General features: G+C 35.2%; 1 protein-coding gene across 1 annotated transcript in view; it reads right to left on the bottom strand.

The window, feature by feature from the left end:
* Positions 1 to 26,360, bottom strand: part of PCDH15 (protocadherin related 15) — a 1,264,171-nt gene that overhangs the window by 476,421 nt on the left and 761,390 nt on the right. Inside the window, exon 6 of the mRNA XM_043926323.1 lies at positions 4,240 to 4,400. Within this exon, the coding sequence (XP_043782258.1) occupies positions 4,240 to 4,400 (161 nt within the window). The remainder of the gene's footprint in view (positions 1 to 4,239; positions 4,401 to 26,360) is intronic.

Here is a 26,360-nt window from a genome sequence, read left to right as displayed (position 1 = left end):
TTATTTAATAATTTAAATGGAAAATAAGTATTTAGCCAACTTGAATAGAATAATTTTATTTTTCATTAAACAAAGAAAAAGTTATTCACTCCTCATCATAATGAAAGGTTTTTATCATGATTTTTCTTCCTACATACATACTATTTTTACAAAATTTAAACAAAATAATTACTTCAAAAATTAAACTGGAAGATAGTGAAAAGAAAAAAGACGTAATGTGCTATAGAAATGTTTTTTAAATGATGAAGCAAAACTTGACATAAATGGCTGGCCAGAGTTAAAAGTGTACTTTACAAATTAAACTTTCATAATTAATGGCATATTTAAAGAAGTTGCCTTAAATAAAAAGTACCTACTTGAAAATATTATTAGGCATATATAATATATAGAAACTTGTAGGTTTTTCACAATCAACTATTAAGGACATTACATTTACTTAATTGTACTCATTTATGCAAAGTTCAACATGTGTTGAGATTAATATGACACAGTCCTTGTACCTTAAGCAAATTCTGTGAAACTGATATGAGACAAATATAGATAACTACAATGTGAGTCAAAAAAGAATTTTGAAGGAGTTCCATGACAGCCCAGTAGTTAGGACTCAGTGCTTTTACTGATGTGATCCAAGTTCAATCCCTGGTCAGGGAACTAAAATCCTGAAAGCCACATGGTGTGGCCAAAAAAAAAAAAGAGAGTTTCAAATGCTCTGGAGTTTACAATAAGAAATTATATATTGGTGTTACTATTAGGAAATACTTTTATGTACAGAGTAGCATTTTGAGACATGTCTTGGTAGTAGATAACATTCAACTGATGGTAATAGATAAAGGTCATTTCAAAGCATAGGTTCAAAAAGAGTATCAGGGAAGGTATGATAAAAAATTAGATTATGTTGAAAGTGAAAAAGTGAAAGTTTTTCAGTAATGTCCGACTATTTGCAACCCCATAGACTATACAGCCCATAGAATTCTCCAGTTCAGAATACTGGAGTGGGTAGCCTTTCCCTTCTCCAGGGGATCTTCCCAACCCAGGGGTTCAACCCAGGTCTCCCTCATTGCAGGCAGATTCTTTACCAGCTGAGCCACAAGGGAAGACCAAGAATAGTGGAGTGGGTAGCCTATCCCTTCTCCAGTGGATCTTTCTGACTCAGGAAGATTATGTTGAGAGAACAGTAGTTAGTTTAGTTTTCCTGGATTTGAGAATATGTTTCTAAATAAACGGAATAGATTGATAGAATTTAGGAAATCTCAAGGGCCAAATAAAGCAGTTTGCAATGAAAATTCATCTACTGAAAAGGCCAGAACTCTGCATTGAGACACTAAAACTGGATCAATTTGAATTGTGAAATATAGTAAGGAGAACTACTAGGATATGGTTCCAAAGTCAAATGAGAATTAAGAGGGCTTGTACTGGAGTTATGCTGTTGGTAAATGCAGAACATACTATGGAAATAAAAGTAAAAAACTTAGTAGTTAAATACATATTGGCTGGGAATAGAAGTCAAAGCTCTTTGTGTACCTACCAACTTTGGATCTAAAAGAAGAGATGTTAAGATGTCTGGATTGTTTCATGCCCTTAGATTGGAAGAATTAATATAGTTAAAATGGCCATAATACCCAAAGCAATCTATAGATTTAATGTGATCTCTATAAAATTACCCAAGACATTTTTCACAGAACAAAAATAAATAATCCTAAAATTAACATGAAACCACTGAAAGACCCAAAGCAATTAATAGGAAAAAGAACAAAGCAGGATTCATAACCCTCACAGACTTCAGACAATACTAAAAAGCTATAGTAATCAAAAAAGCATGGTATTGGCACAAAAACAGACATATGGATCAATGGAACATAATAGAGAGAGCAGAAACAAACCCACGCAACTATGGATAATTATCTTTGGAAAAGAAGGGAAGAATATACAATGGGGAGAGGCAGTCTCTTCAGCAAGCAATGTTAAGAAAGTCAAACAGGCACAAATAAATCAATGGAATTAGAATACATGCTTACACCATATACAAAAATAAACTCAAAATGGCTTAGACTTAAATATTCTTAAGACACAACACTATAAAGCTCCCGGAATAGAACACAGGCAAAACATTCTCCGACATAAATCTTACCAATTTTTTTTTTTTTTAGGTCAGTCTCCCAAGGCAATAGAAATAAAAGCAAAAACAAATAAATGTGACCTAGTTAAACTTGCAAGCTTCTTTACAGCAAGAAAAACCATAATCAAAAGGAAAAAGTCTAAAGACTAGGAGAAAATATTTGTGAATGACGTGACTGATAAGAACTTAATTTCCAAAATATACAAACAGTTCATACAACTCAACAACAAAATACAAGCAACTCAACCAGAAAATGGACAGATGACTTACATAGACATTTCTCCAAAAAGACATCCAGATGGCCAATAGATGCATAAAAGGATGCTTATCATCACTAACTATTAGAGAAAGGCAAATCAAAGCTACAGTGAGGTACCACCTCACACTGGTCAGAAAGGGCATCATTAAAAAGTCTACAAACAACAAACAAAGTGATTCCAAAAAGAAAGTAATTTACCAGTAAACAAGCCAATTATTATAATTATAGGTGATTTTAAAAAAGGGAACAAAATACAAAATGACAGTGGCTCAAATTAGACAAATATATTCTATAATTCTACAAACATGCTACATTATAAAATTCATATGACTTGGATATGAGTGTTCCTAATTAAAGCTAGTAAAAGATGCATTGTGGGAATGGGCAAACTAAATAGAGGGGGTCAATTGTATGGTGATGGATGACACTTAGATTTGTGGTGGTGACCACCCTGTGGTGTAAACAGATGCTGAACTCTAATGCTATACACCTGAAACCAGATATAATGTAAAAAAGAAGGGTGTCTGTGAGTAACACGGCTTGGGGAGACTCTTGCAGCTTGCCAATTTGTGCCATTATTCAAATTGTTTTCATAAAAGAAAGACTGAATATAAGATAAGACAAGGCAAGATAAATTCTAAGATAGCAGCTGTCCTTATTCCATTTTACACAGTCTTAGCAACCCACGCAAAGCTCTGATTTGTGGGGTGCAAAGAATGTCGCTATGATTAAAGGACACAATGAGTGAGGGCAATGGTAGAAATGAGAACAGCATCAGAGATGACTTTGCTCCTCTAAGTTGAACACAACAGATCCATTCCTATTCTCCCTTTGTCACCTCCTTTCACATCTGCCCCAACTGCTCAGTCACTGAATTATGGGCCTTCCCCACTGTACAAGGGCAGCCCATTCTGGTGGGAGAGCTCTATTACTGCCCACTTCACCACAAAGGTCTTAAAAAGTTTGAATTTAGATGTGAAATAGATTAGGGAGTCATACACTCCATACCATATTTGAAGTGGATCATAAATCCCAAACACTGGAGGGAGATGATTCAGGTTTACTAGGTTGAGGATCTGACATTTGAATTTTATAAAATGGAAATCTGGGAGTAGGCAATGTGATGTACTTCCTGAGTTTTCACAAGGTCTTGTACAATTACTGCCTGACACCCCCATATGCACATATTCACACATGCTTTACTCTGCACTCAAGACTAGAATGCAAATGAGTGAAAATAAAGTTGCTTTAGAGAGCTACTTAAGTCTACTCAAGTTTTTCAACTTTTTCAGAAAGAAGACATTTAACTTTGGTTATGTAGGTGTTCTTAATATCGAAATACTCAGGTCGTGCCGGAGAATGACTGGGTTGGGACATTGCCAGGAAAGTTGTGCTCAGCTTCTTTTAATTTGTCAGCTTTTTAAGCACATTGCCACTCATCTCTCAACCAACACTTACTACTTGTAAGAGCAGCCTCTTGTTAGCAATCCAAATGAACTTTCTGTCCTCAAGCCAACACGTAGCTGTACTCTCAAACTCTGCCATGAAATAGGCTGTGCTTATCCTACTTTTCCAAGGTTACCACCCATTTATTCTGAGCACTATGATGTCTCCTTATTCAGATATTTGATAAGCTTCCAGGATTTCAGAAGAGACAAACAATGGTTCTCTCAGACACAGATGGTCCTTCTTCCTTTCTTACTCTTCTTTCAAGGAGTTTTTAAACAATTGTTTTTGTTGATGAACATTGAAAATAAACTCAAATTATACAATGAAAATTTGATATATTAACAAACACATACAAATATTTAAATTATAATAGAGTTGTGATAGAGGGGCAAAGGGGAAAAAAAAATGTACTAACGTCTCTATCCAAAACTCTGCCTGTGCTGTTCAGGAAAAGCATTTGTTTGACAGGATCCAACAATACCCAGTAATCCACGTTGTCCTTTAAAGAGAGTTCTATGGTTGGGTCTGGTCCTCCAGCAGTCCCTTTGATCAGCATGTTATCCACCAGAATTGTACCTGCAAACCAAATAAAGTTATTTGAAAATACATTCTACATGTATGCATTCTTCAATAAGGTTCATAAACTCACACCCTGGCTGACTTGCAAATCTGTTTCAAAGCAGAAGATATTCAATTTTTTATCTGGCATGATATAGAAAATGCTCTGTTTCAAGAAGGCAAAAAAAAACAAATCTTTGTAATGCTATTTGTAAATGATATTTTGAGAAGATGAGGTGCAAGGCAGAGATTCAAACACTTGGTGAGTTTCACCATCTATTTCTTGTTTCCTTTTCAGAGCATCAGTGTGTTCCCCTCCCTGTCCATCACTTCTCACAGGAGTTATCACTGAATTTTATCCTGAACAAAAGAAAAAGCCTATAATAACAGAGATTGATACTTCAGTTCACTCAGTAAGACTTCTGATATGAAAAAAGATATCCTGAAAGGAAGAGAAAGGAAGAAAAAGGAAAAGATAAAGAAGTAGCAGAGACTCCCGTGGTGAGAACTACTTCTTTTCTCTTTTATCTTACAGCAAATCCATGAAACATAAATCTTAATGTGAAAGACAAAACTAATGTGCAGATACACAAGAGAAGCTGTTCTTCTTTAAGGCATATCTGGAGTACTCAACTAGAACAACATACTATTTTAATGTCACATTTCAGTGCTTGCTTTCTTATTATTCTTTCAGTGGGCTGAATTTTAGACATTTGGTGAATAAGAGAGTAGATTTCTAGTCTTCCCTACTCTTGTAAAAGAGTCCATATATTCTATAAGTTGAACACAAACAGCACTGATGCAATTCAAAACCCCCTTTTGCCCTCAAACAGCAATGATCCTTTCGACAAACAATAATGCAATATAATTTATAGCAATCATTTTCAGCTGATCCATTTTATTAAACTTACAGCATAAAGAAGAGTTGTGACTATGCAAATAAAAATGTACCCTCCTAAGGACATTTGAATAAATGGGCTTTATTTAGACAATTCACTGCTTTAGGATAGTATAAAAGAATACATAGATAATCTATAAATTTGAATCTAGCTCAAAGAATACTAATACAAAATGTATTTGCTGCATTTCCTTAAGGCACTAAATTGGCCTAAATGTTATATCATTGCATAATTATAAACAAAAGGGAGAGTCTCTTGAAGATTTTTCTTAGAAAGTTAATGATAGTAATAATAATAATAATCTGTAATGTTTATCATGTTATTACCAATGAGCTTTATTTCACTAAGGAATGCTGAAAGGTACCATTCTTCTTTTACAATGATATATCTAAATAATATTTAAATACTCCAATACTTAGGCCACCTGATGAGAAGAGTTGACTCATTGGAAAAGACCCTGATGCTGGGAAAGATTGAAGGTGGGAGGAAAAGGGGACAGAGGATGAGATGGTTGGATGGTATCACTAACGCAATGGACATGAGTTTGAGTAGGCTCTGGGAGTTGGTGATGGACAGGGAAGCCTGGAGTGCCGAAGTCCATGGGGTTGCAGAGTTAGACACCACTGAGTGACTGAACTGAACTGAATTGAACTGAATATTTAAATACACACACTCACACACTTTTCTAAATGACATATTATTTACTTTTACTTTTGCACATATTAGTGCACATATATTTAAATACATGAGTGAAGCTGATCGTTCTTCTTTTTCTAAACTGAACTGGCAAATATATAATCTACAGATAGTCAAAAGCACAGATCAGACAATGGTGGCATTTTCTTGTCTACAAATATGTTCTGTGCCTGAGTATATACTCTTTTACAAATGCTTCATATCACTAACCTTTGAAAAATTATTCAGTCTGTGTTTTCAATATGTAATTAACAAATTAAATAGGATTCTATTTTCTGACTAGAAAAATAAATGTATAATAAGTACATCAATTAAAAATTAACATTTATGCCTTGATTCAATAACGCATAATAGAGCATTAACAGCTCTTTCTCTAGTATACATATATACTATGAGGGACACAAAGAGAGGGCATAATAAAGCATGGTTAAAATCATAAGAAAGGAATTAACTTAGTTTGACACTCATATCATAGAGGTGAAGAAAGCAGACCTTGGAACTGACAGAAATAGAATCCAATCTATCTTGGATTCACCATATACTAAGCATGTGAAAGTGGATAGATTACTTAACTCCATTCACCTTCAGTTTCCCTCCTCTACAAAACCAAAATGGGTAAAATAGAAGAGGTAGTTTTTTATTATGACACCACATGCATGTACTTGGAAAAAAAATTGTGTACTAATATTGAAAGCACTAACAAAAGCTAAAACAACCCCAACAAAAATACTAACATGGGTAAATATTTAATGACATTTTCTCCAAGCACCATAGTCAATCTTTCAGCCTTAAATACTGGGGTTTATGCTTCTTCCTTCAAGAAGTAGTTATTGAGAGTCATTTGCTTCTAAATGGACTTCTTGGTGGCTTGGTGATAGAGAATCTGCCTGCCAATGCAGGAGACCAGGGTTTGATCCCTGGGTCAGGAAGATCCCCTGAAGAAGGAATTAGCAACCCACTCCAGTATTCTTGCCTGAGAAATCCTGTGGACAGAAAACCCTGGTAAGCTGTAGTCCATGGGATCGAAAAAGAGTCAGACACGATTTAGTGACTAAACAACAACAAAATGCTTCCAACTACAAACTTTTTTCAACGAAATTGAAATCTGATCCAGCACTTAAGCTTTCTTCATTAATCTACTGTTTTAAACTTGGAAACATAATTTCACAGCTTCTTCATCTGTACTCATACCTTCTTCCATATTAGCATAGTATCAATCATAGCCACCAATGTAAACCTTAGTTGCATTAAATAAAGGTGCTGCAGTAGATTTTCAGCTTTTGTATTAAGATCCTCTTACATACCTATTTATTTTTAACTATGATAAAATTGTGCCCAGAATATATAAAAACAGAAATATACTGTAAAATAACTTATGAATCAATAAAACTGCCTCCTTATACCAGCTCCATTCCCCTACTTACAAGGTGTATAAGGTAATTTGCATCAAAGAGGAGGCTGTTAGGTTGGTCTGGGGACAGGACGAAGTGAGATAATGCATGTGAAGTACTGATTGCAGTCCTTGGTACAGAAAAAAAAAAAAAAAAAACCCTGAAAAATGTGAATTATGGTTATTGCTGTTAATGTTATTAACTCCATCTTGGAAGAGAAAGCATTTGAAACTAAAGCAAAATGACTTATTTTATGTTCCAGAAGTTTTTATAAACCAAATCTTCATTTCATGCTACAAAGCTAAGATAGGTGTGGCAAGCTGTCTGGAGAATTTACATGGGCTCAAAAGATTTCAATGCAAAATATCACTCTGGGAAGTTAGAAGGAGGGGAGAAAATGCTCACTGTAGAGAAAATTATAAAGATAACTCCTTGTCTCCGGTGAATGGCAGTACATCCAGGCATTGACAGGTGAGCCATCCAGGCCTGCTCACTTGGGAGTGACTCACTCTTTCCATTTAGTAACATTAGACAGTTTTGATTTTTCTCAAAGAAGCTAAAATTAGATTTCATGGCAAGAAAATGATCCTATTCAACAAATTCATACTCATAGTGATCTTTCGATTGAATACCTTTTACTCATCCCCAGCATATATTTGGTTCTACTAGGGACTAAACACACACATATACACATATACATTATATATTATAGGGACTTAAGTCATAATTGGATATTTAATATTTTCCTGAAAATTGTGTTTGCTTCTTGAACTAGGCAGTTATAACACAAGTGTGTTAGTCTATAAAAATGTTGTGGAGGTGGCAGTGGTGAGAGGGGTTTGTTGCCTTTCTAATTAACCTAATTCAAAGATGCTGAAAGAGTAAGTTCTACAGGGAGAGAAAGTAATTGACTGTTTGGGCTCATTCCAAACATTAAAATAAGAAAATCACTCTGTGCACAGAATACAGTACTTGCCATAAAACAGTTAATTATGCAAAGGTGTATAATAATATGAACTGCATAAAATCTCTCACAACAATCTTTCTCTAGTTAAAGTCAGCTGGAAAGATGTTCAACTACAACATACAGTCCAGAGCAGTGGATGCTTTTCCTTGCATTTACCCCTTGTAAATGAAACCATAAACAAATTTCCCAAGTGCATTATTTAATTAAAATAAATTTTTAAAAAGTTGAAATTGTAGCTAATACATAGTTTTTCAGTGAGATTAATCAGTAAGCATGGCCACTGTATAGTTGTTTATTGAGTAAAATCTAGATTCCAAGATTACCCAGCTAAACAAAACGCTTCTCATGCTCAAATCCTCATCCTTGCCAAAAATTTCCTGGACTTTCCTAGACTATTTTCCTACTTTGATTTTTCATACTTCTTAGTTTACAATTATATAAATTGTAAACACATTTATAATGTGTAAACACATTTTAGTTAAGCATATGTTCATAGCATATCTAGATAACTAATTGGTAAAAGGAAGGAAATATATGTGTACCCTGAAACTTCATAAAGAAACTGTCAACATTGATTGAACTGTGCTTCAATGTTAGGAATATATTAATTACACACAATGTTTGCTAACAATGGAAAATGATATCAATCAACAGTGATTAAAACAGAAAAAAAAAAGACTAAACATATACTGCTTTGCAAAACTATGTTGGTTTTTAAAAATTATTTTATTTACTTCAAAAGAACAAAACTTTACAAAATGGACAGCTTTGTTCAAGTGTACTTCACTCATATTACTTAAGTAATAATACCTTTTCTTTACTTATATTTCACTTCATGATACATGATAGGTGATATATCAAGTATGACATAAACATACAACTGTAACACTTTAAGAATAAAGGGATTATTTCCCTCCTATTCTTTACTTTGCTCTTAGAAATTGACATAAATATCTTGACATTTAGACAATTGCTAGTATTTCTATTCTGTTGTAAATAAGGTAATAAGTAAATGCATACATGTTATGCACTTTGATGTAGAATGTGTGCTTATTTACTCAACTAAAAATAGGATGATAGAATTTTAGAACTTGAATAAAACCTGCCATCTCTTCTATAAATGTATATTATATATTTATGATATATATGATGCATATGTACACACACACACACACACACACATATACATGACAAATGAAGCAAATCATCTGGTATCTCCAAATTTCCCCAAGCACTAAAATTACCTGACCAAGGTGGTGTGGATAATAAACGCATTGTTGTTGTTGTTCAGTCACTAAGTTGTGTCTGACTCTTTGAGACCCCATAGACTACAGCACACCAGGCTTCCCTGTCATTCACTATCTCCCGAAGTTTGCTCAAACTCATGTCCACTGAGTCAGTGATGCCATCCAACCATCGCATCCTCTTTCACCCCCTTCTCCTCCTACCCTCAATCTTTCCTTGCATCAGGGTCTTTTCCAATGATTTGGCTCTTCACATCAGATGACCAAAGTATTGAAGTATATCTAAGACCAAATTCCAGGTTACTAATTCATAGTTTAGATCTCCTCTCCCTATATCTTGCTATCATCTTGGAAATACACAAACATTTTAATTTAAATATGAAAGTATAGAAACTTTGTTAGCTTTGTTTTGAGTTCTTAGGAAACACAGACAAATATCCAGTTGAGTCATAACCTCATTATTTAGAGTTTTGTGCCCTATAATTTGTTGACAACATTTAAAGGGGAAAAGTGGAAACAACTCTAAAGTAAGAGAATAGTATAAATTATACTATAAATAGCATAAAGTATAAAAAAAATAGCATAAAGTATAGGGAGAATTGTACAATATAGGGAGAATTGTACAATATAATTATCAACTACCTGACCTTAGAACTAATTTTCCCCAAATTATATCTGTAAGGATAGAGGAGCCTGGCAAGTTTCAGTCCATGGAGTTGCAAAGAGTTGGACACAACTGAGTGACTAACACTTCACCTTCCTAGATATAAGCATAGTCTCTGACCTTATAGCTAACAACTCATAAAAGAGGATAGTTGACATTAAGGATAGTTCAATTAAACTTCAGGTCAGCCTCGGAGTAACAGTTTAAGAAATGAACATACTAACCTAGCATCCCTTGGGACAGGGACTACTATTGTACCTCTCCTTTCCACTGTGGCAGAGGAAGCATTCTGAACAAACAAGCTGGATTCTGAGCTTAGAGAAGCTAAAATGGCTCCATGGTAGACTCTTAAGGCACGCCCGTGATACTTGTCTCCTAGTGAAATGGAGAAGGACCCTATAGTCCTTCCCCTCCTGTCTTTTGCCTGCCTTTTGTCTGTGGAAAAACTTTAGCCAAAGAACAAGCTTAATCAGAGAAATAAGGGCACACAGAAACGAAGGAAAACAGTCAAAGGAATCAAATATTAATAATGTCGTTATTAAGCATAGTCAAGGACCTCTGGCTCCTTCTCACAGGCTATAGATAATATTCTGAGCCACATCCTGTGACTTGTCTTATAGATAACTGAGACCCCCCACCAGGTGAAAGAAGTTAACTATATGATGACCAGACTGTAGCCATGCGATTTCAAGAACTGGCATCAAGAAATGGAAACAAAATGACCCTGAAACTGTACCTACAACAATCAAGATGATGCTGGCCAGACCACTGAAGACCAGTTTTTAAGATGACTGTCAGAGTTGACTGTGCTGTTTCTGCTTGTAGCCCCTTCCCTTCATCTACAGAAACCTTTGCCCACTTATTGTCAGTGGAGGGAGTCGGCCTTTGGACAGGCATCCACTCTCCCCTACACCACAAACCCCCCCTCCCAGCATCTAAAATAAAGCAAACTTTCCTCCTTTCCATCAACCTGGCCTCTTTTTTTTGGCTTTTCAGCAGTGAGCAGACAGATCCTACCCTCATTAACACTGGATTTATGTGATTCCCTTCTCCTGAGTGTGGGTGGGACCTGTGACTTGCTTCTAACTGAAAGAATATGGTAAAAGTTATGGGAAGTCATATTTACACGTATAATATGTGGCTACATTACATGAGATTCTAGTGACTGTCTTGCTGAGCCTTTCTCTCCTTCCCTTGCTGGCCTGCATAAAATAGCTATCATGTTGGGAAGCCCACATGGTAAGGAGCTATGACAGCCTTTAGGAGCTGTGGGTAGTCAGCTGACAGGCAGTCAGACACAGAAGACTTCAGTCCTACGACCACAGGAAGGTGATTTTGTCAAGCCTGAGTTACCTCGGAAGCAAACACTTCCCTAGCTAATCAAGTCTTAGTTGAGGCTACAGCCTTGGCAACAGCTTGATTATAGTCTTGTGAGGCCATGAGTATGACTATGCTATGCCTGGACTCCAGGTCTAAGAAACTGTGAAATGATAGATGTATGCTGTTGTAAAACTCTGTTTCAATACAGCTAACACAGCCCTAAAGGGAAAAGATCTAACTTCAAAATCTTGGACTCACTACTTACTACATCTACGATCTTAGGTAAGTCCCTCAGATTCTTGTAATCAGCAACATGCATTGCTATGAAAAATAAAGTAATGAATGTAAGTAAAGGCACATGGTTACTCAATAAATATTACTTTTTCATCTCACTCGGATGGGAGTTTGTATAGAGTGAAGTATATAAAGTTATTATTCATCTTATTAAATTAGAAACACTAGCCACATATTTTATAATTTAATATCACTTTTTAAAAACTGAGATGGAAGAAGCACATAACATACACAAAAGCCAACAGAAAAATAGGATAATACTGTGCATACACAAAACAGAAAATAAAAGGGGGGGCAATAATTTATTCACATTATCACTGAAAATTTATCATAAATCAAAGGCCACTTCTTCCTGGTGTAAATAAGAGTGAAGAAGATAGCACATAAGGGAGTCCATATTACTGACGTCAAAGTGTTTATCAATATGTGTTTACTCTATCAGCTGAGCTAACTGATTAAATATAAACTTTTAGTGAATTATACTATATCCAATTCACAGGTATATGAAAATAATGAAGGTTACTACTCTCAAAATACAGCAAGATCCTATTTTCAAACAATCAAAATGATACAGTTGAAATAAAGAAACAGGTCATATTGTATATATGTATATTTATTAAATATGATTATAAAAAAGTAGATTAAAAAAAAATGAACCAGACCACATATATGTCTCACCATTGGAAAGACTATAGACTCTAAAAGGGAAGTTGCTGTTCTCTCCACCTTAAGAAATCTTTTCTCTCAGGCTTAAACCAATCCCCAAACAACTTTATTGAGTGACCCCATAAAGGTCCCCTGCTCTCAAAGCTGATGAAAAATGACATTTATCTAATAAAAGCACATTCAAGACAGAATGTCCATTATATGACATGGCTGTGTCAGTAAATGAAAAATACATGCTTCACAGAAAAATTCTCAAAAGAGTAGCTCATAATCCTTTTGCCACACCTCACCTTACATATTTTTGAGAAATATTACTCAATGTTAAATTTATCCTATTGCTAAATTCTACATTCCAATCAGAAAAAGCTATCTGTGCATATAAATATGCGAGTGGGTATGTGCAGAATCATTTTCCTCAAACCTTAGAGATATATTGTTTTCCCTCCATGTTTGGCTCTCTTTGTTTTGTACACACACACATATACACACATGCCTTCTGATATGCATGAGCGAGAATTTCTCTACCATCTGAAACCTAAGAATAAAACTATTGGGTGAAAGAAAGAGATGATAAAATTTAGTAACTCTTTCTGGTACACATGGAGCCCATAGTAGGAGGATATTTCTAACAGAGACTCCTGGACAGATACAAAATGCATGTTGCTATACTAAGTACTATCTTAGAGTAGGTCTACTCTACTCATTAATGCTTGTTTCTAGGACTTTAATCTTTGTATAACCTTTTTTTTTTTGTGTGTGTAACCTTTATTTATTTATTTATTTATTTTTGATGGTCTCATCCAGTCCCATCTAAACTCTTGAGCCATGACTCCCAAATTTAAATCTCCAGTCCCAGAAAGACACAAGACTTGCTCTTTTATCACCTTCTGCTCTGTACTCTAATATCACTTTTTCAATGAAGGCTTCTCCAACCACTCTATTTAATGATCTAACATACCATATACAGTCATATAATTTATATTTTCCCACTCCCTCCAGCACACATTTCTCCCCCTCCCCCACAGATTAATTCCTGTGTAATCCATTAGGAATTGTAGTTCTCATAAGTGATGCATTTATTTTAAGCTTGTAGACATTTTGAAAATTGTGGAAGGACACAAGGCAATGGTACTAAGTTTGGAATGTGCTCGGTGTCTATCGCAGAAACAGTTTGTAGGCTAGTGACTAAAAAGTCAAAGCAGGAATTTTAGGATAAGTCTTTTATTTTCAGGGAGATAGGGAGCCACGAGAAAGTTTTAAGCTGACATATTTTAGAAGGGTAACTTTAGCCATTGTGTTGAATATGGACTGAGGCAGAGGAAGGTCTGAAACAGGAAGATCATCTGTAATTTTATTGCCGTATTCTGTTCAAGAGATAACAGTGACATAAAACAAGTTGATAACAATAAAGGTAGTAAAGAATAAAGGTCCAATGTGGGTATATTCTATATATAATAGTATTTCCTCATAAACTGGATATTGAACATGAGAGACTGTGAGTCAACAATGACTAATAAAAATTTGTCCTGGAAAAATTGTAAAGATGGAGTTTCCTTTATCTTAGGTGAGAAAGACACCATGAGGAACAGGCACATAAGTGTGTGGAAAGATTCAGAACTCATTTTGATCAGATCTGTTTCATTTGCTTATTAGACATATGAGTGGAAATGTGGAAGAGGCAGTTAGGATGTATGTTTTTGGTCCAGAAAAGAGGAAAAAGAGATCAGGACTGAAGATTTGAATATGAGAGTCATGAGTCAAGAGTTTAGATGGGACTGGGTGAGATTAAAAAAAAAAAAGTTAAAGATGAATATTTCTCCCCCATGTCTTCATAGCTGTACATGAGCAGCTGTTTTACATAGTCTAGTCCAATATTCATGGGCTCATCTGGGCATCTACCATAGAGTTAGCAATCAGAGAGATCTGTCCTAGACTTTCCATCCTAAAGGAAATCAGTTCTGAATATTCATTGGAAGGACTGAGGCTGAAGCTGAAACTCCAATACTTTGACCACCTGATGTGAAGAACTGACTCATTTGAAAAGACCTTGAAGCTGGGAAAGATTGAAGGTGGGAGGAGAAGGGGACAACAGAGGATGAGACGGCTGGATGGCATCACTGACTCGATAGACATGAGTTTGAGTAAGCTCTGGGTGTTGGTGATGGACAGGGAAGCCTGGTGTGTTGCAGTCCATGGGGTTGACATGACTGAGTGACTGAACTGAACTGAACTGTCTTAGACTTGTGAATTTTAGTTATAGAAAGAAAGGTCTGTTCGTTTTAATGTGGTTTCAGCTTAAGTATAAACCTCAGGTCTCCTTTCAAAAAACAAACTAGCAAACAAACTTGTACTTTAAGGAAAGGAAAAAAAATTGATATGCACAAGATGGTGTGATGGTAAATATTTAACAGTACTAGTCAAGGCTATCGTTTTTCCAGTGGTCATATATGGATGTGAGAGTTGGACTGTGAAGTAAGCTGAGCACTGAAAAATTGATGCTCTTGAACTGTGGTGTTGGAGAAGACTCTTGAGAGTCCCTTGGATTGCAAGGAGATCTAACCAGTCCATCCTAAAGGAGATCAGTCCTGGGTGTTCACTGAAAGGACTGACGCTGAAGCTGAAACCCCAATACTTTAGCCACCTCATGTGAAGAATTGACTCACTGGGAAAGATTCTGATGCTGGGAGGGATTGAGGGCAGGAGGAGAAGGGGACAACAGAAGATGAGATGGCTGGATGGCATCACCGACTCGATGGGCATGAGTTTGAGTAAACTCTGGGAGTTGGTGATGGACAGGGAGGCCTGGCGTGCTGCGATTCATGGAGTTGCAAAGAGTCGGACACGACTGAGCGACTGAACTGAACTGAACTGAACTGAACTGAACTGAAGGAATGCTGATGAGAAAGAAGGACCTAAGAGTGTTTGAGACTACACTTTGTGTTATTCCTTCTCAGTGCTAGGTTATTTCAAGGATACTTTTGTATCTTTTCACCAGACTTATTATAACTTAGGCATATGTGTGCTTATATTGGGCTTCTCTGATAGCTCAGTTGGTAAATAATCCCCTTGCAATGCAGGAGTCCCCAGGTCGATTCCTGGGTTGGGAAGATGCCCTGGAGAAGGGATAGGCTATCACGATCCCTGGATTGGGAAGATCCCCTGGAGAACAGAAAGGCTACCCACTCCAGTATTCTGGCCTGAAGAATTCCATCGGCTGTATAGTCCATGAGATCCCAGAGAGTTGGACATGACTGAGTGACTTTAAATGTAAATGTAATTGCTTATATACTCCTGAGGAAATATTTTAAGATTTATGAAATAATTTTAAAAATACTTTTGTTGTACACTAAGCTAGAGGCTGTCTCTTTGATTATTTAAATAATTTTATTTGAAAATTTATTTAGATAATGCTATATGCAGGGGGTGGTCACAAAGGGTTGGACATGACTGAGCATGCACACACACACACACAAACACACAGATACACACATAAGCCCACTACTAGTTGGTGAGGAAAATAGCAGTAAAATGAATGGAAAAAGTACATACTAGTCACACTGGAATTTGTTAGCTTATTAACAGGAGGAACACACAGGAATCAAGAATAGCAAGTAAAAGATGCTACTAAACACTATTCATATTATACATAATCTATGTTTCTTACCCTTAGGCTAAGCATTGTTTGTATATTCCAATAGAGTAAAGAACTAGAAGTCCATTAACAGATGTTAGGCAATAACTCTACATGGTAAGTGAGTTTCATTTGCTTTGCGGATGTTCAGTGATAATCAGTCCTCTACTGCTGTTAAATTTCACACATTTTCCTCATCTCCTATCTCTGCTTAACATCTCAGGTATGGATGAACATTATTGCTATCATTGCAGTTTCAAAGTCCATCACTAGAACTCTGGACCCAGTGGTTTCCATTCCATTTTTAAACCCCTTCTCTTTTACCTTCAAGCTAAATAACTCATCAAGTAATGAAAAACTAATAATAACAGTACAAAATTCCCTCTATCTAAGCCTTAAATCTATACCTGAACATGAAATGCTTTAAGTATATCAGATTACGAGGATACATGTGTCACAGCTGAAATATATATACAAACATACATATGCATATGGGAAGAGAGAGAGAGTGGGAGAGAGAGTGCGGACAAATGAAGAAAGCTAAACTTCTTTTCATTACAAAGAAAATGCCAGAAAATGCCGTGAATGCCAACGTGGATGGCAATGTGACTAAGCATGAAAAGACATGAATGGAATTCTCACTTCCTCAACATAACAGTGAAGACTCAGGGTATGTTTCTAATCTTGCTGTTATCTTAAAAGTTTTGACTAGGCGGAAATGGTATCTTACTGTGTGAAGGAGGAAACATCAGAAGGTGGAAATTAAGATATCTTTTCTTTTTCCTATATGAACTTAACAATTTTATAAAGATATCAATCTTCTGCAGTTCTGTAATCTCACATGTTCTCCAAACTGACTTTTTTTAAATATAAAAATAATGACAGCATACTAAGTTATTTCTCTTGTCCCAGTGTCCATATAAGATGTAATGAGATATCTATCAAAAAATTGTGCTTTTGCAAAATGAAAAAGATTCTGATCCAGCCAGAGTATAGCTAAGACAAGTATATCATAACTTTTTATCATCAATATATGATTGAAATTCTTAACATAAGTTTTAAGTTCTAAGAGTAATTTCATTAATAATTTAAGATGTTTGGCTCATTTCCTTTTGAATTTAGGTTCAGGCACTCTGAAAGCCTGATTTATTCTGTCTATTTAAAATCTTTATAATATCAGCCTCACTGCATGCAAACTGGGAGTCAACTCTCTGCTCTAATTACACTTGAACAATGAAGTCAGAACAAGTAACCAAGCACTAGGTAAAAGTAGACAACTTATTTAACTATTGAATGGGGTAATAGAGCAGTCTCCTTAATTGTTACATTAAAAAATTGAAATACCTATCTTTTGAACAACTGTGTTAAGTGATAAAATTTTCTTTCTCAGGAATATTTCTAGTGAAATACAGATAATATCACTAGGACATGCTGTCAAGTTCTTAGCATTTAACACATTATTTGCAGAATGAGAGACTCAGAAAACTGAATGAAAAGTAGTGAAACGGTACAAACTGAACAAAATGGAGCACAGAAAAATAATATCAGATTCGGAGGTGAATTTTAGGAGACAACGATATAGGAAAAGCTGTCACTCAGAACATGCACCGTCAATCTATTTTTCAAGTTTTTTTCTTTCACATAAATTCTACAAACTTTATAAATAAAACCTTAGATTCTTCCTTTTGTTTTAAAACATAACCTGTATTTTCTTATTTCAATACATTAGAACAATAGCCATCATTTGTGATCCACACATGCTCCTTTCTCCATCAAGCTTAGCATCATATATTCAGTATAAAGAGCTCTCTCTCTTTGGAGACACAAATAACCCATAAAAGCAATTCTTAATGCTCTTATTATTTACATATACAAAAATACACCTATCAATATGCATGAGATTTCGGTTTCTAGGTTGCACAATTTTGATGGGAAGAACTATTCTAAAATATGTTGCATTCCTCTAGTATTACATTTGTACAGCTTGGCTTAATGCATGTTCTAGAATGAGAGAAAAGTAGAGAAAAAGGAAGAAAATAAGGATGGAAATAAGTAGGTGGAAGAAAGAAATAGGGATTTTAAAAAATAAAATAAAAATATGGGTAAGAAAGTCTAGAGCCGAGATATACTGTCAGTACAAGTCAGCAGTAGAAAACAGTTGCAGCAAAAAAGGATAACAAATAAACAGATTATAAAGAAAAAAATTTGAAAATATATATAATAATTTTGCCTTAATTTTAGCCTGTGTAGAAACTAAAGTCTAGTGTTAATACACAGAATTACTACTGTAAATTACATTAATCTTTATATTATTATTTCAATATATGATATTATATATTACATTATATGAAATGCATAATTCTTAGTAGATACACATAAATAGCAGGGGAAATATTGCTTTTAAATATTTTGTGACTATCACACAGATATTCTTGAGAATCAGTCCAGTTCAGTCGCTCAGTCGTGTCTGACTATTTGCGACCCCAAGGATTGCAGCATGCCACGCTTCCCTGTCCATCACCAACTCCCGGAACTTGCTCAAACTCATGCCATCAAGTCAGCGATGCCATCCAACCATCTGATCCTATCATCCCCTTCTCGTCCTGTCTTTAATCTTTCCCAGCATTAGGTTTTTTTCCAAGGAGTCAGTTCTCACATCATCAGGTGGTAATGGAGTTTCAGCCTCAGCATCAGTCCTTCCATGAATATTCAGGACTAATTTCCTTCAAGATGGACTGGTTGGATCTCCTTGCTGTCCAAGGGACTCTCAAGATTTTTCTCCAACATTACAGTTCAAAAGCATCAATTCTTTGATGCTCAGTTTTCTTTATAGTCCAACTCTCACATCCATACATGACCACTAGAAAAACCATAGCTTTGACTAGATGTCCTGCTTTTTAATATGCTGTCTAGGTTGGTCACAGCTTTTCTTCCAAGGAGCAAGTGTCTTAATTTCATGGCTGCATTCACCGTCTGCAGTGATTTTGGAGCCCCCCCAAACAAAGTCTGTCACTGTTTCTACTGTTTCCTCATCTACTTTTGTCATGAAGTGATGGGACCAGATGCCATGATCTTAGTTGTTTGAATGTTAAGTTTTAAGTCAGCTTTTTCACTCTCCTCTCTTACTTTCAAGAGGCTCTTTAATTCTTCTTCACTTTCTGCCGTAAGGGTGGTGTCATATGCATATCTGAGGTCATTGATATTTCTCCCAGCAATCTTGAGTCCAGCTTGTGTTCAATACTTGAGAATATGGTTATATAAAATATACTGTCTTATATTTTCTGTCTTTTAATGACATATGAATATTCCTTTCCATCCATGTAATTTGGTTATGATGATTTATTAAGACAGATAATATGTTTTAGCATACAAATGTTCAACACATGAGTGTAGATGGATATGACGTTGTGTGTGTTTGTATAGAGAGGAGTCATTTTTAAAATGGTTCTCACTGAACCAATATATATATTTAGTATTTTCCTGCTGGAAGAGCAATGGTATTTACATAGACTTTACAGTTCATTCTCTTTTTAGCAATGTTCTTTTGGTGCATTTGATTTTCATTCTTAAAATAAGTTTCCTTTTTAGAATTTGACATGAAATATATGGGGAAAGTCACTTTTTAAATTCTTGTAATTAATGTACAAATACAAAGTAGGAAAAAGGAGGATTATATCTTGAAATATTTTTTATGCAAACACAGACTCATTCTAAAAAAAAAAAAATTAAGAAATCCTTAGACTGATAAAGGTGATGTTCAGGGTTCAATGTATAGTTCTAATTAAAAGACAATCTAAATCAAGTATGGTTCTGTGAAGCCTCTTTTCCAATATGTTCTTTTCAGATACGTCTATAGTGGAAGAGGTTCACACATATAAAAGAGTAAGGAGAAGAATTTATGTACTAGGTTATTTTTCATATTTTTCTTACATATTTTTACATAATTTTATTCTGCAATATGGGCTTCCCTGGTGGCTCAGACAGTAAAGAATCTGCCTGCAATTTGGGAAACCTGGGTTTGATCCTTGGGTTGGAAAGATCCCCTCGAGGAGGGCAGGGCAACCCACTCCAGCATTCTTGCCTGGAGAATCCCAGTGGACAGGATATATATGGTGGGCTACAGTCCAAGGGGTCACAAAGAGTCAGACACGACTGAGCGACTAAGCACATTCTGCATTTGTGTGTATCTTTGCATTACTCAATAATTGCTTCTGAAACTCAAACAAAAGTCAAACTGACCAATACAACTTTAATATTCTCATTTCCCTCAGGTTGAGTAAACCATAGACGGGTTTCTTCCTAATTGCACACCCCTAGATCTCCCTTTTTTTAACATTTACTTCAGAAAACTTGCCTTCATACATTCTTTCTCTGTCTCTTTGCCAGGTAAGTTTTATCTCAGAACCTCTTGACAGTTCTGTAACCCAGGAAATTCTTTCTCAAGGATCTAGTAGCCATTTTAGTCTTGTGGGAAGTGAGGAACCTAACCCCCAAAGTCAAGAATTAGCTAACACAGTGACCTAATCACATGGAACACCGCCCACCTTTCTTCAGCAATTTCCCGTTAATTTAATCTCAGAATGTAAAAACAAAACAAAAACTCGTCTTTTGCTTCAAAACAGTGGAGTTATATGAAACTATATAAACATAATTTTATTTTTAGGAAAAGATTTTCCCTTATGCATACATATTCACTATGTGAAAATATTTCACTATTTTCACTATGCGATATGTATCAAGAAAAAGATGACTTTATAAGTGATACTTGGTTCAAATCAAAATTTTGATCAATATACCAGTTGGGCTATGGTTATATATCAGACGTTAATATCTGGTAAAATTTATTCTTCCAGTTCCCTCAATAAGGCTGCAGTGAGAATATAGTATAATTTGCTATTCTTACAGAGTAAAAAAATAATTATTTATTCATCATCAAAGTATTGTTCCCATGACAAAAACTGCATAAAAACAAACAAACAAAATTGAATTTTTGTTCATGTTTTTTCTAGGTATCTGCCAAAAAAAAAAAAAAAATCACCAAATTAAATGAGAGTATGAGAGAGAGAAAATACGTTCCACACAACTAAAAGTGAGTTAAATTCCTCCACCTATTCTTACAGAGGTCATGTATTTATTTTTCATGGTTTGTAGAAAATGGGTATACATAGTAAACTCTTGTTAATGATATTTTGGTCTTAAAAGTATTCAGTCATTTTCAGTGCAAGACATGTATATCTGAAACAATTGATGATTAAGTAGTTAACAACATTTAGTCATCATTGTGAAAAATAAAATGTCTTTAGTTCTCAGAGATATTTTCTGGCTTTTACAGATTCTTTCCATCTCTGCTCTATGCTAAAGCTTTACTTTTTATAAAACATGAACTCTATATGGTCATTCTCCTTGAAGGATTTTCTATACCCATGGCATAGAATTACAGAATAACAGCTTTAACATCATCTTGCAAGAAAATTTTTATATGAACTTTGAGGTGGGGGGATGACAGATTTGAAGCAAGAAAAATGAGAAAGCTGTATATTTGGGGCAAAAAGGCATTTTATGCTAACTGCATTTTCAATATTTTAATAAGAATTATAAAAATCATATATATGAGTATTAAGCACCTCATAAAAATAACTCCTTATTCTAACAGCAAAAAGAAAAACTAAATGTTAACACTGATACTACTAAAAATAGCTTCAAAAAATATCAAACTAGGAAAACTTTTTAAAATATGCTTAATGCCTCCAAATAAAGTACAAATAATAATCAATAAAACGTGTATAGGAGAAATTAAGGAAATCTTAAAAATTGGAGGGATATGTAATATTAATGTGTTGGAGAACTGAATATTTTAAGATGTTAAAATTGACTCAAATTAATTAATACATTTGATGCAGTACCAATGAACATATTAGTGATTTTGATGAAACTGAAGATTTCATCCTAAAATTTTTATAAAACTTCAAAATGCCAAGTAGATCTAAGATGTACTTAGATGAAAGTACAAGCTTGAAGAAAGCAAACTACTTTGGAGGGCTACACTATTAGATATCAATATTTATTCGAAAGCTACAGTAATCAAGGCAACATGGCATTTATACACTCCTGACAAATAGTCGAGGGGAACAAAATATAGTCTAGAAAGAGATTCAATCATAATAAATTCATGGTGCTGAGACAACTGAATATGGATATTTAAGATAAGTGAAACGACTGTTACCTCACAAAAGCACAAAGCAGTGTTACATTGTAGGCATATAAAATAATGACACTTCTAGGTGATAATTTAAGAGAATATTTTCAACATTTTGGGAGAGGTAAGAGTTTGCTAAGCAAAAAAGGCACTAAATTTAAAGTCTGTCAGTCAGTTCAGTTGCTTAAGTCGTGTCCGACTCTTTGCGATCCCATGAACCACAGCACGACAGGCCTCCCTGTCCATCACCAACTCCCAGAGTCCAACCAAGGTCATGTCCATCTAGTTGGTGATGCCATCCAACCATCTCATCCTCTGTCGTCCCCTTCTCCTGCCCTCAATCTTTCCCAGCATCAGGGTCTTTTGCAATGAGTCAGTTCTTCGCATCAGGTGGCCAAAGTATTGGAGTTTCAGTTTCAATATCAGTCCTTCCAATGAACACCCAGGACTGATCTTCTTTGGGATGGACTGGTTGGATCTCCTTGCAGTCCCAGGGACTCTCAAGATTTTTCTCCAACATTACAGTTCAAAAGTATCAATTCTTTGGTGCTCAGCTTTCTTTATAGTCCAACTCTCACATCCATACATGACCAGTGGAAAAAACATAAGCTTGACTAGACGGACCTTTGTTGACAAAGTAATGTCTCTGCTTTTTAATATGCTGTCTAGGTTGGTCATAACTTTCCTTCCAAGCATTAAGCATCTTTCAATTTCATGGCTCCAGTCACCATCTGCAATGATTTTGGAGCCCAGAAAAATTTAAAGATAGGTAAATTACACTGCATTAAAATAAAGTATTATCAAAATAATAATAGTATCAAAATATAGCACTATAAAATTAAAAATAAATCAAGCTACAGAGTATAGGATGATACATATATCTTACAAAAGTCTTATGTCCAGAGCATAGAAAGAATTAAATTCAATCAGAAAAATAAAGTAAACCCCAGGCATTTTTTAAAATGTCATTTTAATAGACAGTTGCAAAAGAGAATATCTACATTGTCAATAAACATATACAAGGAGGTTTGGCCTGTTTTTCACAGAAATGCAAATTAAATTCACAATAATATACTTACAGACACCTATCAGAATAGCTAGCCTTAAAAAGACTGATTATAGCAAGTAGGGATAAGAATGATCTGTTTATATAATACTAAAGAGACGGTAAATTTGGAAAATTATTCTGAGAAACAGTTTGGCTTTAAATACTAAATTTGTGCATAGACAAATCTAGTGATACATGTGTGTTATTGTTAGGTATATACCCAACTGAAATAGGTGGCATATAGAACAGGTCATGCAGAATTGGATATAACTGAACAACTGAGCACACGCACGCACGTGCACACACACACACACACACACACACACACACACACAAGTCATATACAAGAATGTTCCTTGCATGATTACTTATATTTGTTCTAAACTGGGAACAACTTTAACATCAGTAGCAGAAAGAATATTTTCATTTTGAAAATCATACAGTGGGGATATTATACAACAAAGAAATGAATGAAGTTCTATACATTATCATATATAAATCTCACAACATAATTTTGAGTAAAAGAAGCCAGACACAGAAAATGTATGACTCCATTTAAGTAATATAACTGTGATTAGAAAATCAGGACAGTTATTATCGTTGAGACAGAAAGAGTGAATATTTTGGGAAGAACAAGAGCAGGGCTTTTATCTACTTCCTGATATGAATGAGGTCATGTACATTTTCTAAAAACTCATTGATTTTTTGCATTTGTTCACATATAAGCTAAAATTCAGTATTCTTTTAAAAATAAAACAAGGTTTAGAAAAGAAGAAAAATGCATGTTTTGTATCTGTTATTGCCAAGTTACAATAAATTTTGTGATTTAAGTCAATAAATGATGATATGGTGATATTTGAAATAACAATGACCTGAATAATAAGTCACAGATTTTTTTACCATAATTATAGGACAGAAAAGCAAGTTATATGGGTATACTGGTTACAAAGCTAAGAATGGATTTGTATATGTGTTGAAAAAGAAATAAGGGGAAAACAGGTAAAACACATAGAATAAAGCAAATTTATTTTATATCACTCAATTTTTATATGATAGATTATTGCCAACAATCATGTAACTATGCATTTATTTCCTATTTACATCCTCTCAGAAAATCTTGCACAGGATAGGTGTTTAATAAATATTTGCTGAATGAATCTTCTAAGCAACATGTTTCAATTCAACCTGATTCCTCTCTTACAAATAACATCTGGATATCTAAATATTTCACCTATATCTCTAATCCTTGCCTATTATATGTATATTTGGCATATACATATAATATAAGCAGTCTAGAGAGTGGAAAAGACAATATCAAAGAATGTTCAAACTACCTTACAATTGCATTCATTTCATATGCTAGAAATATTATGCTCAAAATCCTTTAAGCTAAGCTTCAGCAATACCTGAACTGAGAACTTCCACATGTGCAAGCTGGATTTAGAAAAGGCAGATGAACCAGAGATCAAATTTCCAACATCTGTTGGATCAGAGAAAAAGCAAGGGAATTCCAAAAAAAGCATCTAATTCTGCTTTATTGACTACTCTAAAGCCTTTGACTGTGTGGGTCACAACAAACTGTGGAAAATTCTTAAAGAGATGGGAATACCAGACCACCTTACTTGTCTCCTGAGAAACCTGTATGCAGGACGAGAAGCATCAGAACATGGAACAATGGACTGGTTCCAAATTGGGAAAGGAGTATGTCAAGGCTGTCACTCTGCTTATTTAACTTATATACAGAGTACAACATGTGAAATGCCAGGCTAGATGACTCACAAGCTGGAATCAAGATTCCTGGGAGAAATATCAATAACCTCAGATATGCAGATGATATCAATTTAATGGCAGAAAGTGAAGAGGAACTAAAAAGCCTTTTGATGAGGGTGAAAGAGGAGAGTGAAACACCTGGCTTAAAATATACATTCAAAAAACTAAGATGGGCATTCGGTCCCATCACTTCATGGCAAATTGATGGGAAAAGAGGAAACAGTGACAGATTTTATTTTCTTGGGCTCCAAAATCACTGTGAATCATGAATGCATCCATGCAATTAAAAGACGTTTGCTCCTTGGAAGAAAAGCTATGACAAACCTAGTTGTCATTCAGTTGCTCAGTCACGTCTGACTCTTTGTGACCCCATGGAGTGCAGCACGCCAGGCTTCATGTCTTTCACTATTTCCTGGCGTTTGCTCAGACTCATGTTCATTGAGTTGATGATGCCATCCAACCATCTCAAAAGCAGAGACATCACTCTGCTGACAAAGGTCCATATAGTCAAACCTATGGTTTTTCTAGTAGTCATGTAAGGATGTGAGAGTTGGACCAGAAAGAAAGCTGAGCCCCAAAGAATTGATGCCTTTAGACTGTGATGCTGGAGAAGACCCTTGAGAGCCCATTGCACAGAAAGGAGATCAAATTAATCAACTCTAAAGGAAATAAACACTGAATATTCATTGGAAGGACTGATGCTGAAGCTGAAGCTCCAATATTTTGGCCACCAGATGTAAGGAGCTGACTCATTGGAAAAGACCCTGATGCTAGGAAAGACTGATGGCAAAAGGAGAAGGAGGTGACAGAGGATGAGATGGTGGGATGGCATCACTGACCCAATGGACCTGAGTTTGAGCAAACTCAGGGAGATGATGAAGGACAGAGAAGCCTGGTGTGCTGCAGTTCACGGGATTACAAAGAGTCAGACATGACTTAGAGACTGAACAACAACAAAGACATTGGTATATGTAAGCTGTCTTTTAAGTGAAAATCATCGACACTCCAGAGTTACATGTCTGAAGCACGTAACCTTAATGAATTCTATGATTCCTGTATATTCACAAGTACCAGCCTGGGATTTTCAACTACAAGAGTCCACCTACAAGGCAAGAGGAGGTTTAGGCTTCTCAAGACCATGGGAGAAATTAAATCTTAAGTAGAAAATGAAAGTCATTGGGAAACAAAGAAC

Source organism: Cervus elaphus, chromosome 15 (genome assembly GCF_910594005.1).
Source record: "Cervus elaphus chromosome 15, mCerEla1.1, whole genome shotgun sequence".
NCBI classification, from domain to species: Eukaryota; Metazoa; Chordata; class Mammalia; order Artiodactyla; family Cervidae; genus Cervus; species Cervus elaphus.
This window is presented reverse-complemented; position numbering and strand designations above follow the sequence as displayed.